Source organism: Fistularia commersonii, chromosome 25 (assembly GCF_037954325.1).
Source record: "Fistularia commersonii isolate RoL2024-O1a breed Wild chromosome 25, RoL_Fcom_v1.0, whole genome shotgun sequence".
In the NCBI taxonomy this organism is placed as follows: Eukaryota; Metazoa; Chordata; class Actinopteri; order Syngnathiformes; family Fistulariidae; genus Fistularia; species Fistularia commersonii.
In genome coordinates, this window is record NC_141308.1 from 519766 (window position 1) to 535859 (window position 16094).

Here is a 16094-nt window from a genome sequence, read left to right on the forward strand (position 1 = left end):
AATTTTCATGTCCAACTACAGATACTTTTATCAATAATAATACATTTCACACTGTAGCAGATAGATACATATGACCTCCTGAGTGAAAATGGAACTAAAGAAGCGCATGGATTTAAATTTGTGTATGATTATCAGAGCATAGTTCTTGTTTTTTTTTCCTTTTTTTCTCCAACTGTTTTCAGTTCAAGGTATTTGTCCTTGTATCTCCTACTTGATGATAATTTGAGCCATGAGTGCACCGTCTGTGTTGGTATCAGCTTTCTCAGCAAGTTCATCAGCGTCCTGAAGGCTGGCGCACACCTCTGTAAAGACAGCCTTTTTCTTTCTCAGTGATTAAAGCTCATCCTTAATTGTTTTTTTTTCCCCGCCACACTCAACTGCTGCCTGCCTTTTGCTAAACTTATGACCTTCTGATCCCATGTGCTATTTGATTGATGTCCATTGTGCAAAGGTTAAAGGTTTTTGTGCAAAAGCTACAAATGCCTTTCCCAGTTTTCCACTGACAGGCTTTAATTAGTCTTGGAACACTCCTTCATCTATCCACGTTTGTTGAAAATTACACTTTCTTATTATCCAGACACAACACTATTCTCCACTCTTTCACCATGCTCTATGTCTGGTGTTGTAACTTCGTGCAGAGCAGCGGCCGTAAACAATAGTCAATTAAAGGGTTCCACCTGTCAATCATCACCGATCACCACACTATTTTGATCGAAAATTACTAAATGTTTGTACAGCCGAATTAAATTAAATTGTGAATGTATTTCCCCATGAGTGTATTTGAATTTTTTATGCCTCTGGACACTGAATTTGATGCAATATAAGGCTATGAGTTTTGCAAAATGTTTTTAATTAATTTTACAACCCACAGAAATCCTGATAATGCTCTGAAGTGATCTATGATGTACAAGGAGGCTCATTTTCAGGAGGTGTGTGGAGAGGAGGGATCTTCCTAAAAAAAATTACCCTCAGCTATGTTCTGTGAGAAAAATAGGATTCAGCCAGGAGAATTTCAGCTCCAACAGCCCAATCAGGGTTGAATTATCTGGATTTGCAGCATAACCCATGCTTTCAAGAAGAGCTTCTTTGGTGTTTGGCATTACCATTACCATTTTTAAGACTGAAATAAGTAATTAGTGTTATTCTTTAAGTATTTATAAGTTAAAAGATAGTAATTTCATGTTACTCAAACTTCACATAGAAATCTAGCAAGAGCTACTCAAACGTGTGCAGCACTTACATCTACATCTGGTCTCTTTAGGATGTCCTCCACCTTGGCCAGGTCTCCATTTGCTGCTGCCTTAACAAGCTCTTCATTGATGTCCCCCGACTCTTGTGTCTCAAACAGTTTTTTCAGTAACTGCGATAGACGCTCTGGCGAAACAAGTGATTAATCATGAATAAGTGTCCCTTAACAACAAAGACCTGGGACAACACTCTTCACAATGTCAGCAGCACATGTTAGTACCTCCAGAGGCATTGCTAACAGCAGACCCAGAGGGAGCAATCTTGGTGACTGCAGCAGGATTGTATGTCCAAGATGTTCCACAAACCTCAACCTTCAGGTCACTATCTGAGTAGATCTGCTGCACACGTCCCACCTTGCCAAGAGTCTGTTTAAGAGAATAAAATTGGTTGATGTTGTATAACAGTATGTAAGTGGTGAAGGCAGAGATAAAAGCTTGAGTAACAGTGGTTCTGGGATGTAGAGTTTACAAACAGCACTGCAAGAAAGGATGGAATCATAAAACTGAGTCATAAACCTGTTGTCATACATTGAGAAAAAAGAAGGCAATGCAAAACATTTTTCTATGCTTGCAAGAAAAGTACTAATAATAACAGATAGCCTTTCTCTTATTACTATTTGGGGCAGTCCTGGATGATGGCATCAATAATGGGCTGCAACAGTAGAGGCAGCAGCATGTCTTTATCATCAGCAGTGGTTAGTGAACAAAGCTACAACCTTATCAGGGATAAAAGGGTGCATTATTTGGTGAAGGGGACCAGTTTGGCACAGAAAAGTGGCATATTCGGGTGTATTGGCATTACATAACCCATAGGAGTGCCAGGCAATACATTTTATAGTACCGGTAGGTAACAAATAAAATCTTATGACAGAAAAACACTAATAACGTCTTTTAAATCTGCAGCAAAAGATCGCCTTGTGAAGGATTCAGAACAAGAAAATGAATTGGCACTGCTCAGTATTCAGGAAGGGACAGAATATTATACTGGCTTTTGGACCCCTTGAGCTTTATTTATAGCCAATTTGATATTCATTTTGGAGTTTGATTTTAAGAATATAACACAATAAGGGCAATCACAAAAACCAAGAATCATATTAATATGACTAATGTGATCAAACATATGAGAATTTAAGCTATCATTTAAGTGTTGTTTGCATTCAAGAGTATTGGCAGAGAAAGGTGATTTTCACCTTCACATTACAGCTAATTGATAATGAATAGATAATTGAAAGCTAATACTTTCAATTATCTATACACACTAACACATAGCTACCTTGGGCACATATTTTCAATTAATTCAGTGTTTCTTAACGATGACTTTATGGGCATAAATCTAACGCATGGCCTTATTGTCTGCATTTGCAATCCTTTTTGAAAGAAGGGGTCACTCATGAGGTCAGCATAGTACTGTAAGATAAATCTTTTGTTTGTTCTTGAAATGTATTAATTCTATATATTACATTACGAATTACAAAGACTAGACAATATTATCAACTCAGCCATAAATTAGCAGATAATATAAACCCAAAGAACAGGATAACCAAGTCCAGAGGATTATTATGTAGAAAACTGGTCAACTCAATAACTGCAGAGTCCAGACATCCTCTGAAATTGGCACACCTTTTCAATGGGAAGCTTTACACATTGGTATTTTCTTAAAAAAGCAGACGCAAACAGGCCCAACATGTCAAAATTCTTCTCAACAACTCAAAACTCACCAATCATATGATAGAATAGTATAAAGCATACTGTGACCAGACTGTACATTGTTAAGATTGGTGGAGCCCTCTCCTGGAACTGCCACCTTCTAGTGGCAGAGGGTTTTGACAGTCAGTGATACTAGGAGCTAAGTTGTCGGGAGCTTTATGCCCCTAGTAGAGTGACCCAAAGTATGGAGGTCCTGGGTCAGGGACCAGACAAAGCGTATCTCAGAAGACTCCAATGACGAAGACAATATGGGGATTGGGCTTGAGCGCCTGGTGCCCATGCCTGCAACCGTGGCTCAGCTTGAAAGTGCAACGAGGATCCCCTTCCCTTGAGCTCACTAACCACAGAAGGGGCCAAGTGGGTTGGATGCGATGTGAGAAAGGTTGGGAGACCTTGAAGGTCCAATCCACAGTTGCAGAAGCTGTCTAAAGAACATGGAACATTACCCTTTGGCAGGGGAAAGAGCCTGAGCTAGTGCACAAGGCTGAGAAGTTCTGACTGGATGGTCGGACTCACCTCGATGCACAGCTCGGGCTCTGGAACCAGGCCCCTTAGGGAGGAGGCTGTGTTTTGTTACGGGACTTGTGTGCTAGTCAAGTACTGGGCATAATGAAAGTTGCACATTTGCATACCTTTAGGCCTGAACATGATGTTCACACCTGTCACCAACACACCTTCAGCCCCTTAGGTTTGATGATCCACTTTGTAGTCTAGTCATCAGAATTGAGGCTGCATGTTCCAGACACTCAGGTGAAGAGGGGGCTGGGATGAGGATCAGCACCTCCAAATCCGAAACCATGGTTCTTAGACAGAAATGGGTGGAGTAGGTCCTGCCTCAAGTAGGAAGGTTCAAGTATCTTGTTCACGAGTGAGGGAAGAATGGAACAGGTGATCGACAGGTGGATCAGTACGTTGGCAGTGATGTGGACTTCGGTGGAGTCTGTCTTGATGGAAGATCGATTTACCGGTTTATCTACATTCGTACCCTCACCTATGATCATGAACTGTGGGCTGTGATGGAAAGAACAAGGTGGCAATTCCAAGTGGCCGAAATGAGTTTTCTCCGCAGGGTGTCCGGGCTCTCCCTTAGAGACAGGCCTTAAGAGTTCAGCCATCGAGGAGGGGCTCAGCATAGTTGCTGTTTCTCTACACAGAGAAGAGTCAGATGAGATGGCTCGGGTATCTGGTCAGGATGCCTCCTACACACCTCCCTGGTCAGGTGTGCCAGGCATGTCCAGCTAGGAGGAGGCCCTGGGAAAGACCCAGGACGCGCTGCAGGGACTATGTCTCTAGGCTGGCTTAGGAAAGCCTTGTGAAAGCCCCCGAAAGGGCTGGACTAAGTTGCTGAGGAGAGGGAAGTCTGGGCCCCTCTGCTTCAGCTGCAACCTGAACCTAGTAAGCGGTAGAAGATAGATGAATGGATAGATTGGTGGAGCATTAATGGTACATGGTTGTTGTTTGAAGGCAGGGTTTAGCCCCTGAGTTCCAATGAAGGTATTATATAATGTTTCTGCCATACAATACATTGTGGATAATTCCAGGCATTTAAAAGTAATCATCTTAAGACTTTGTAGGGAAGTCGACAGGGAGGGCAAATTTCTATGTTAGCTTAATAGTGTTTCAGTACAGAAAGCATGGTCCTTTGAGACATGGCATTACACCATCAGGATGCAGAAGAATTGAGATTGCCAAGCAGGCCTTCTTGTTCAACATGATTTCCTTTCTTCTGAAATGATGATCTGGATGAATAAGGACATATTTGTTGCTTTTGCTACAAATGGACAATAGCTCTGGTTCTGACATTTACAGAATAAGATTACCACAAATGATGTTCTGAAAGCTCTTGTTGGCGAATTGGCCTGGTAGTCCGACTTTAACACACACACACACACACACACACACACACACACACACACACACACACACACACACACACACACACACACACACACACACACACACACACACACACACACACACACACACACACACACACACACACACACACACACATTACTTTTAGTTTATACATCAATATTTCACACCCTCTGACAGGTAAATTAGTTTTGAAGAAAAAAAAAAAAAAAGAGAACAAAAAAAAAAATTTGCTACGTAAACTTACAGGCAGCATTGCCTCAGCCCACTCTCCATGGCCTCTTTGGAGCAGCTTGATTCGGTCAATGTCATAGCAAATCTGGACCAGGTCTCCCACCAGAAACTGGGAACTGCCTCCCTCTGCTCCTGCTGCCACTTCTCCACTACGAACTACATTAGCTTTTGTCAGCACTGCTGGATTAAATGTCCACCTGAGGGAACAAAAATGAATACACAAAAGGATAAATTCATTCATAATATGAATTAAAAACCTAGTAATTATGGAAAATAAATAGAAATGGCATTATTTTCACTAAATAAGATCCTTGTTTTCTAAAAAGAAAATCAGATTTTTTTTCAGAGCACATATATTTTATGGTAGATGGAAAAGCTTTTGGAAATTAGTTCAGAGTAGCATTCCTGTAGAGGATAACTACCTTTTGCAATCTAATCAAGTATTACAAATGATAATTACAATTAATTTGTTAAATGATTAACAGCTTCAGTTAGAATTGACATTTTCCTGGAAAGATAATGCCTAAGTCATTAACTAACAGGGAAATTCAGATATGATATGATTCAGTCCTAATGGCAAGGAGCAATTCAAATTGAACCAATCTATGGATTCACCTGTTCCCACTTGGATACTGGACAACAATATCATGATCTTCATCAATGCCGCACACTGTGCCAGTGGTGGTAAGGGTCTCAAACATGCCATCTGTCCATCCCCCATGACCATGTTGGAGAGATTGGACAATCTCAAGATCCAGATCAATGTTGACGAGGTCTCCAATCTGAAGGCCGCCAGGATTTCTGTTGCCATTCTGCTCACCTAAAATAAAGTAAAGTCAATTAACGAATTGGACTGTCAAAAACGTCTCAAAAATTATACAACCTTCACGTTTGAACAACAAAGCATAAGAGCTTGCAAGGATGATTCTGACCATTTGGATGCGTTAAACTTCTTCAAGCAAAGACTCGAAGAAGCCCCAAAGGCCCCTAATCATGAACAAATTGGCCTATGAATCCAGCTGCAAACAAGCCTCAGGGCATGAACACACAAACAAATAAACTCATGAGCTTTCCTCCATGTGGCGTTGTATTCCACGTTGTTTACATTGCTCATTGTTGTGTTCTCTCTATTTTTCAGTGAGGTAGACCTCATTACGGCTCCCAAAAAGTTGGGAGTGCTGGTGCTAGCAGTGTTAAGAAATAAGGTCAATCTGAAGAAGGAAATTGCGACTAAATTTGAGAGCAGTGTTCAAATAACAGATCTCACCAAGCACCACAACATGGCAAAGTCAAACATCTGTACAATCCTGAATAACAAAGATGAGCTAAAGATGGCTAATGTGGATCATCTACATTAGTGTGACTACATTAACAGCCTTAGAAGAGGTAGAAAAGTGATTGTTAGTTTGGATTAATGAAAGACAGCTTGCTGCAGATAGCATTTGTGTCTCATATGTGAGAAGGCTTTACTTTTGCGTGCTGATTTAGTGAAGGAAATGCTGAGTACAAGTGCTGGCAAGAAGAGAACGAACAACGTAATAATCAAGGTTATCTTTAATTCCTCTCTTTTTTGCCACAAATAAACCCATAAAAAGTTTTGAAACAGTACAGTATGTTTTTGAGGCTGGAGAACAGAGCAATGGTCTAACATTGAAGTGCACACTAAACATTAAACTATAAAACATAAAGTACACAAATACAATCTACTGGTACTGGGGTGAAAGGATGGCAGAGATTTAACAGCATGAAAACTGATATGTAAAAACTTATGTATAACATAGAGAGTAGCTGCAGACGTTTCTGTACAGTTCAGTGCAAAAATAGTAAGGTACTGCTGTGCCTTCTTCACCAGTCATGCAGTGTTAGTGGTGAGAGGTCCTCAGTCATGTGCAACCCCAGGAATTTGGTGCTGCTCACTCTTGCTTCAGTGGCACCGTTGATGGTAAGTAAGCATGCTTGGTGTGGCCTCTACGGAAGTTTATCATAATATCCTTATTCTTGCTGACCTTCAGCAGGAGGTTGTTGTCTCTGCACAACAAAGGTTAGAAGATTGGCCTCCTTCCTGTAGTAGGTCTCATCACCCTTGGTGATAAGACCAACCAGAGTTGCGTCATCTTCACCATGTAATTGGGGCTGTAGGGTTGCTGTGCAGACCTGAGTCAACAATTTGAAGAGCATGACTGAGCACACAGCCCTGGGGGGGTCCCTGTACTGAGTGTGATGATGCTCGAGATGTTGTTGCAGACTCTTGATTGCTTGTGGAAGTCCAGCAGCCAGAGGAAGTCCAGAAGCCAGTCGCGGACAGAGGTGTTGAGCCCGTGTTGGACGTTTGTTGACGAGCTGTAGAGATTATGCTGTTGAACGCTGAACTGAAGTTTGGAACAGCATTCTCACATAAGAGTTTTTGGTGTCCAGGTGGGCAAGGGCTGGGTGGAGAGACGAGCAGATTGCGTCTTCTGCTGCAGGGCGATAATCATTGTAGCTGGCTGGGGCAGGTTTCTTTGACACTGGTTCAATGACGGTAGATTTAAAGCATGATGGAACAGCCACCTGCCTCAAGTGTTAAAGATGTGTGTGAAGACATCCTTCTTTCACAGACAGATGTCATCAAAGAGCTGTGGCACAGGTTTGTAGTCCGTGAAGGTCTTGATGCCCTGCCACAAGCTCCATCATCTCTTCTGTTGTTGAAGGGGTGGGTTATCTTATTGATGTAGATGCATTTGTCTTTCCTGACGCAACACAAGCAGGTTGGCTCTTTTTGCTCCCAGGTTATCTCTGGCCCTAAGCAGCTGGTGGGCAGCCCCTGTGAGCCATGGCTTAAAGTTAGTTCAGGTGATGATTGTTTGGTGTGAGTCAAATCATCAATGCATTTGCTGATGTAAGAATTAACTGTGCACTCCTCAGTTTCTGTGTGGTTGTTGTAGGTGTCTGCCTGCTTGAACATGTCCCAGTAGGTCATATCGAAGCTGTCCTGAAGAGCAGAGGAGGCCCCATCCTGCCACATCTGAATCTGCTTCTAAACCGGTTTGATGACCTTCATCCTGGGTCTATAAGCCAGCATTAGCTTAACAGTGATGTGGTCAGAGTCCAAGGTGGGGGACGCGAAAGGCCTTTTATGCTCCTTTGTGGGTGATGTAGACCAAGATCAGGGTGTTATCCCTTCTTGTTAGGAAATCAGCATGCTGGTGAAGTTTTGTGTGGAAAGCCTTCAGATCAGCATGATCAAAATCACCAATGAGGATGACAAAGTCATCTGGGTGTGCTGTCTGTTGCTCACTGATGGCCTGGTGCAGTTTACTAAGAACAAGATTCCTGTCACTGCTGTTGGGATGTTAACAGCAACAAGCAAAAATCGCTGTAAGTTTCCTCAGTAGGTAGAAAGGACAGCACCTAATGATCATAAAATCTGCCAGAGGTTAACAGTGTTTGCAAACCACCAGTGTCCCAGAACCATGCATCATGGATGTAAACAGAGACTCCACTGCTGCAAGTCTTTCTTCTGTTTATGAGGGCTCTGTCTGATCGGTAGCATGTTGGCTGCTCCAGTTGTACAGCAGTCTGGGATGTTGTTGTTAATCCACATTTCCATGAAGACAAGCACACAGCAATTACTCACATTTCGATTCACTGTACTTTGCAGCCTTACGTGATCCATTTAATGTCCACGGATTGTATGTTTGCTAGAAGGATGGATGGTACGGCTGGTCGAGTAGGTCTAGCCGCTAACCTAGCTCCCTCCATGCTTCTCCCTCTTGCTTCATCGCACACTGCTTCTGTTGCTTCCTTTCCGGGGGAGAAGGTGCAGTAGAGTCTGATGTAGCTGCGGATTGGTGGAGTAGTCCAAGCTCTTTAATTCTCTTGGTTTGTAGAGAATCCATGGGGTCCTGAGGCTGGCTCCTGCAGATGTCTTACAGATCCTGTCAACTGTGCTTGTATTCCAGTATTCCCAAAGACCAACGGGACGAACGTGAAAAACGCAAAAAAAAAAGCACAAAACACTTTAAGGTCTGGAGAGCGAGGGGCTGTTGCGTCTACACGCACTTCCGTCTTGAATCATTCAATTGCAATAAAGTTTCAATCAATTGCAGTAAATTGCAATAACATGCCAATTGACTACCTTTTTGCTCTACAAATTTGGTTTCTTCTTTATTATTTTAATTGGCAGGTTTAGATCTGCAAAAATTACACTAACTTTGCAAATTACAAAAAATATATATAATAAATATGGATATAATTCAGAAACATTTGAAAAAAAGAAGCCAGATAGGGGACCCAAACTTTTTTGAGGCATGTAGCATTATTTCGATGAAAAAAAAAATCCTGTTGCACACCAAAACATTCCACTCTATAACAATACAGCTACCAGCTAGGAGAGAGTATTTCATTGCTCTGCCTGTCACAACATTGCAGGCACTGACAAATCATTTTGTTGGACCATTTATGTGAAATCAGACAATTTCTACTATCTGTCAGCCATACCTGTGTGTCCCCTTACACAGTGGTTAAAAAAAAAATCAATGTTTTACACTGCATTATATGAAATATACATAACAACAAAAAATCATCACAAAACGATATTGATATTTTATGCCACAATTCAAACAGGAAACTACTTAAGGCTACTGTGGCAACGTTTGAAAATTCAATCAGTGTTCCTTTAATAAATCGATTTCATGGCTTGAATCTGTAAAATAATTCTGAGTCTGCTAACCATGAAATGCTGCCATCAAGTGGTCATAAACAGTTAAGTAGAATTAGCACCATACTTAATACTCATTAATTCACTGCACCACAATACATTTGAGAAAAATTGGTGCTCCACTAACAAATACATATCACAGCCTTACTTACCTAAAACAGGACAGTGGTCTCTGTAAAATGAACCCCCTTTGGCATCTTGAACACATTTCAGATCAGACTTTGAAACAAAAAGAAATAAAGATAACAATGTAGAGAAATTCATTTTTGATAAACACAATTACAAAAATTGCAACTGAGAATTTGAAAACTTTGTGATGTGTTTCTCTAAAATATCAAAAATGTTAGTGCTCCAAAGCCAGGACACTAAATAAAAAGCCACATTGCTACAAAGATAAAAATGTTATTTGTAAAGACTCAAATGACAGTTATGGGGCACAGATCATGAGCTGAGCAATTTGAGAGCAAACCATCTTAGTTTAGTTGGATGTGTACATAATAGAAACTTCTGAACAGGAAAATGCATTAGGATGATACACTAAATTGGAAACAAGTCAAAAAGAAGAAAAAATTTGCTACTGCAGCGGATAATCTATATTCAGACATATTGAATGCTGAAACAAATATCTACCATCTTCCGCAAACAATTTAAACTTATTTGACAATAGACAAATCTGTTATGCAACTAAGAAACCCTATTGGTCTCTTTGATAAAAAGATAAGTCTGAACGAATGAGAAAGATCCTTTTCATTTGTGATACATGTAAAACTGCAAACACAACCATCTCAAAATAATAGCCGTCTACTCTGATGTTGACCTCCATGTTCACTCTCATCTCAAAAAACAAAACACATTGCTTTTATTATGCAAAAACCTTCCCAGCTGCTTCTACAACAATTCTTCTCCCATACTTGGGGGTTTCACAAAACCCTGACAAAGGCCTAATGGTCAGAGACAAAAGATGACGGACAGATGATCTTTTAAAAAGTTGTACGTGTGTGAGTGTGAGGAGTCATACAGGATCATTTCTCACCATTCCCTCAAATCCAACTCTGTAAAGGTTTTTGGCCCCATTATCCCATAGTACATAGGCAGCACTGTGTGGGCTTGCTGCACTCCAGTCCTGGATTTCTGTCACCTGTGAATAAAGAAGTAAAATGTGATGGGAAGAACCATAGGGGAAAAGGGAACAATTAGAGTGAAACCCTCTTGATAAATGAAATTGCTGCAAATGAAATAAAGATATTTGCTTGGTAGTATTGTCAGAGGAAGTATTTCAGTGGAGGTATTGACAATCATCTTGTATGTCTCAAGTGAAAGGGATCCGGTGTCAAACTATTCATTTCACCAGCTTAAGAGTTTCAATTAATGTAATGTAATGTAACACAGAGACAATACTTTTGAGTGTTTTGTAAGCTGCAGTAGATGGCTATTATTTGGTGTCTTTCCTTTATTATTGTAAGACTTTCTTTTACAGGATTCAAATAGACACTGTCCTTTATGGCACTCTTTTAAGTGCATTCAAAGTGTATTTGCTTATATTAAAGTCTGAGATATCACTATCCATCCATCTTTAAACTGGTCACTTATCACTTACGTTATAACAGCAATGAGGTGAAACTCAAATATTATGTTTCTGAAGAACCATGTGGTCAGTCTTTCAAGCCATTCAAATTTCTAAGTTTTTTGAATACAAGTGCAATTCCAAAGAGTCAGTTCACTTCACATTTCCGATAGTGGTTGCCAATGGCAACGTATTTGGAAAGACCTACTCCATGATGGAACATCCAATCAGTATAACAGAATGAGTAATGTAATGGGTTAACTGGTTTTGATTGATAGGTATTCTCAAAAGATTATTGACATTCAACTAAAAGGTTAACCTTGAAAATACAATTAAATCCTAATTTAGCAGATTGGATAGTTGATAAGAAAAACTTACCAACAACAGAGAAAAACTGGGAGTCTCTATAGAAGCTAAATACACTGCTCAAAAAAATAAAGGGAACACTTAAAAAACACATCCTAGATCTAAATGAATGAAATATTCTTATGAAATACTTTGCTCTTTACACAGTTGAATGTGCTGACAACAAAATCACACAAAAATGATCAATGGAAATTAAATGTATTAACCCATGGAGGTCTGGATTAGGAATCACACTCAAAATTAGAGTGTAAAAACACACTCCAGGCTAATCCAACTTTGATGTAATGTCCTTAAAACAAGTCAAAATGAATCTGCGTTGCTTCCTGAGTGGACACTATGATTTCACAGAAGTGTGATTGACTTGGAGTTACATTGTGTTGTTCAAGTGTTCCCTTTATTTTTGAGCAGTATAGTTAGGACCAAATACTGAAAATGCAAAAGACTATTGTCTATAAGACTATACAATACTTAAACTTAAGTGCATATTATTTTCATTCTACTTTATACTTGCAATTTTAATTCAATCAATTCATTTCAACCACATTGAGGTAAAATATTTTAACAATAGTCTTTGAAGAACAAACAACAAAACATAAAAAAATTATCACCAAAGGGAGTCACTCTTTTGACTGACAAACTTACAACCAAAAAAATCCAAAGAAAAGTCACAATACAATTCTTGGTGATTTTCGAAAGGTAGGATTTCCTATCACAGTGAGATCATCCAACTTAGTAAATAAGATAAAAAAAAGTATAGGCAATGAAAGCAAGAGGGAAAAAAAATGTAATTTAAACTGCTCTAAAAGTTATGAAAAGTCAATCTGAATTTCAAGACAACACCTGGATAAAAATGTAACATCATTCTTTTCATTCCAACCACCATACTGTCTTCATAAGATTGAGAATGTGTCAAGAGAAGAGCTGAAGGGTAATGTCCAACATTTTCATTAAAAAGCGTTGCTTATTTTAATACATAAATTCACTTATTTTCAGGCTGCTTTCTGTGAAAGCTAATAAATGGGCCAAATTGTTATTCCTGTTAGACTGGGGAAAGACCTAGAATGAAAGACATAACAACAATTTTCATGTCAAGAATATTGCTTGAAGAACCAAAAAATACTATTGAGATATGCCAGTAAATACAGCAAAAAAAGTCTAAAACTTTCCCAAAAGGACTATCAAATTAATGCTGTGGCATACAAACCAGAATCTAAATAAAAGACTGCTATTGCAAAATTACAACAAAAATGTCCAAAGACTTTCTAGAACAAATGCCATGAAATAGCCAAAATACTATTAAAATTAAAATGTCAACTTAAGTATTCTTATTCTTTACATGAGTTTTCAGTTTCTCCATCTTTTCTGTATAACCCTGAATGCTTCAAGTTACTATAATACTCTTTCTTTCCCCTTTCCAAGCAATTTTTTTGGGGGGTTGGCTCACTGATATTGGTTTTTGAGATACAATACAACTTATCATAAGTAAAATTAGTATTATAAGTCCAACAGAATAATCCTGATTTTGTGAAAAATTAAATGTATTCATAAGTGGCCATTAAAAGGTCAAGTAATACACATCTTTGCAAAGACAGATTGGAATCCATATCTTACTGGTTTTAGTGCTTCTATGAAATTGGAGTATCCTTGTTCATGCCACCTATTAACCATATATACTGATAACAAAGGTCTATGCAGCTGCAGTAGGTGTTGATATCAGTAAATCACAATCAAAACACATCTTCAAAGTTACAAATCTATCAAGAGCTGCTGCATGATTTAAGTCAGGAGACAATGCAACAGTCTCAGATTAGAGCAATATCCTGTTGAAAATTTAAGTCCTACATACTTAGTATAATGTATTACTTGATGTTTTACTAATGAAGTGACATATATATTAGTCTTCAATGTTGCAGCTGGTAACGCTAGTACTCTCATTGTATACTGCTGCAATAATATATCTATCATGGCATCACTGGAAAACTGTTTGAGTCTATTTTGTATGTCTACTTTAAAGGCACTCTAAGCACACTTCATTGAGTACGAATTTGTTCAATTCATTCTCACATTTACACACTGGCATAGGCTGCCATTTAAGGTGGTCGACATAACCATCAACACAATAAGGACCACAGTCTCAAAGACACTTAGATGTATGTGGGAGGACTACATGAAAATAGGATGTGATTTAGATCGATTCAATAACCTTTCCAATTACTCTACACTAAAATTCCTCTTGAGCAAAGCTGCAGCTATAGCATTACCACTTGCTGTGTATTATATTGATTTTTATTTTTACTATTATTATTATTATTATAATTATTAAGAAATAAAACAATAACAAATTTTTGCTGTCCGGTCGAGTCAGCAAATATTACCCCGGAGCACTGTAGAACATACCTTTCCTCTCCTTCCATTGCCTCCATCCTGGTCTTCCCACTGCCAATCTACGCCTCTCACCACCCGGCCACCAGTGAAGATCCCTCTGGCTGTAATTTTCTTTGATTTACGACGCGACTCCAAAAGTACTCTGCTCCAATAGAAGAAAAAAAAAACACAGATCAATTGGATTTTTAATGACCTCAAAAAGCTCAAGTGCTCAGTGCTCAGAATAGTAATTTATTTCCAGCCTTGCACTTTTACCTTTTTTTTTAAACAAAAGAACTTTAAAACTATCCTTTTCCTATCTACTAAAATGCTATTGCGCATTTGGTCCACCATCCTCTGTATGCAGATTGCTGTGGCAGTACAATATGACACAATTTCAACAAATTGGCTTGATTCAGATGGAAATAATTGATAAGAGATCATCTCTAACAACATCTAATTTGTAAGCATGAATCATCCATATACTGTAAGACTCAAGGCACTGAGTACCTATCTGTGCCTGTCCAAGCACAAGAAATTATAGCAACCAACTAAAGAGTCAAGACTCAAAGCCTTAATTGTCACATGTACAGTGTAGAAACTTGATTCCCTGTACAGTGAAATTGAAATTAATTGTATCCTTGGAATAAATGTAATGCTCCCTGTAGATTTTCACCTTTTACACTACTTTTGGAAACAACTATTTAAAAGTATCAACATTAAAAGTTGCAATAATTTTTCAGGTTCACTGTACTCTCATTTTACTTTCAATTGCTTACCCTTTCATTAATACCCATCAATCATTGCAGTGCAACTACAAAAGCAGCAGGTAAATAAATGGAAATGTCTGAAAATTAAAATAACTGTGTGAACTGTGCTGTCAGTTCCAGTTTAGCTAAAAAGCCAAAAGCAATAAAAAGGCAAATCTGGATAAAATATCCCACTGTGATTTAACCATCAAAATGGAATGTTAATCCTGATGGTAGGCATGGCAGCTGGACAGTGTGTTTCTAACCAATGCAAACACTTTTTTTTGTTTCTAACCACTCCCTTCTCAGTAGTTAGTGAAAAGATCTATTGTGGTGTAACAAAATACCCCACTGAGCTGGTGGAGATGTGTGACATGGGGACACCTCCAGCAGTCATTGCGCATTATGCAACGCCTTTCTTTGGGGGAACGGAAGTAGAAAAGGCAGGCAGCTGTTAGGCCATGTGTTCCTCAATAAATTGCTTTTGTTTGAATGGGCTTGAAATATACAAGTTACCTATGCACCAGAGGTTAAAGGTTTTTAGTGGAATTCCTACTCACAAGCAAGTAAGGATACAGGTCAATTATCTCTAACTGCAAGTTTTAGTAATAGCTTGGGAAATTCCTTAGTCACCATATAAGGTTTTCTGCAGGTTCGAACAGAGCGATCTGGCACAATCGTGTCCACACAAGAATTAATTCAAAACCATTTCTCTGCCTCCTCCCTGTCAAGTCTTTACCACATCTGTAATAGTTTCCCCCTGAGCATCTGTTCAGACAAGGCAATGACGGTAGTTTTATGTATTGATCTTAAACTAAAAACAGGAACATAAAGCCAACACAATCAGTTGATAGACCCAAAGCACAGTAACTTCCAACTGTAAGGACTCAGCTTTTGAAAAACTATAGCTAAACCAAATCAATTCCAATTAAAGTTGCTTTACAAGATCTAAAACATGACCTTACAGAGCTTCATTGAAATAAAGTTAGATACGTACAATATCCATTTAATTTTAAGCTATAAAAACTAATATTAGCCTAAAAATGAACACACCCGCGCACAAACACACACACACACGTACGCACACACACATGCACGCACACACACATACATATATGAAAATCAAAGTTAAAAAAATTAGAATTCTCAGGGTCATAGAATGACAGCAAGTTATGTTACATCTTGTTACATCACTAATATCTGGAATCTCGAATAACTTTGGAACATAGTTTGTAATTGACAAAGCAATACTCTGAAATGCATTGAGAAATATTCCATTATAGCAACTG

At 38.9% G+C, this 16094-nt stretch overlaps 1 protein-coding gene across 6 annotated transcripts in view; it reads right to left on the reverse strand.

Annotated features, from left to right (window-relative positions):
• The window catches only part of mib1 (MIB E3 ubiquitin protein ligase 1), a 54382-nt gene that overhangs the window by 36102 nt on the left and 2186 nt on the right, over positions 1–16094 (reverse strand). For all 6 annotated transcript variants that reach the window (XM_086171893.1, XM_086171891.1, XM_086171890.1 and 3 more), the window contains exons 3-9: positions 14090–14219; positions 10796–10900; positions 9915–9981; positions 5679–5883; positions 5077–5260; positions 1469–1613; positions 1241–1374 (exon numbers count right to left, since the gene is read on the reverse strand). In XM_086171893.1, coding sequence (XP_086028019.1) covers positions 1241–1374; positions 1469–1613; positions 5077–5260; positions 5679–5883; positions 9915–9981; positions 10796–10900; positions 14090–14219 — 970 coding nt within the window. The remainder of the gene's footprint in view (positions 1–1240; positions 1375–1468; positions 1614–5076; positions 5261–5678; positions 5884–9914; positions 9982–10795; positions 10901–14089; positions 14220–16094) is intronic.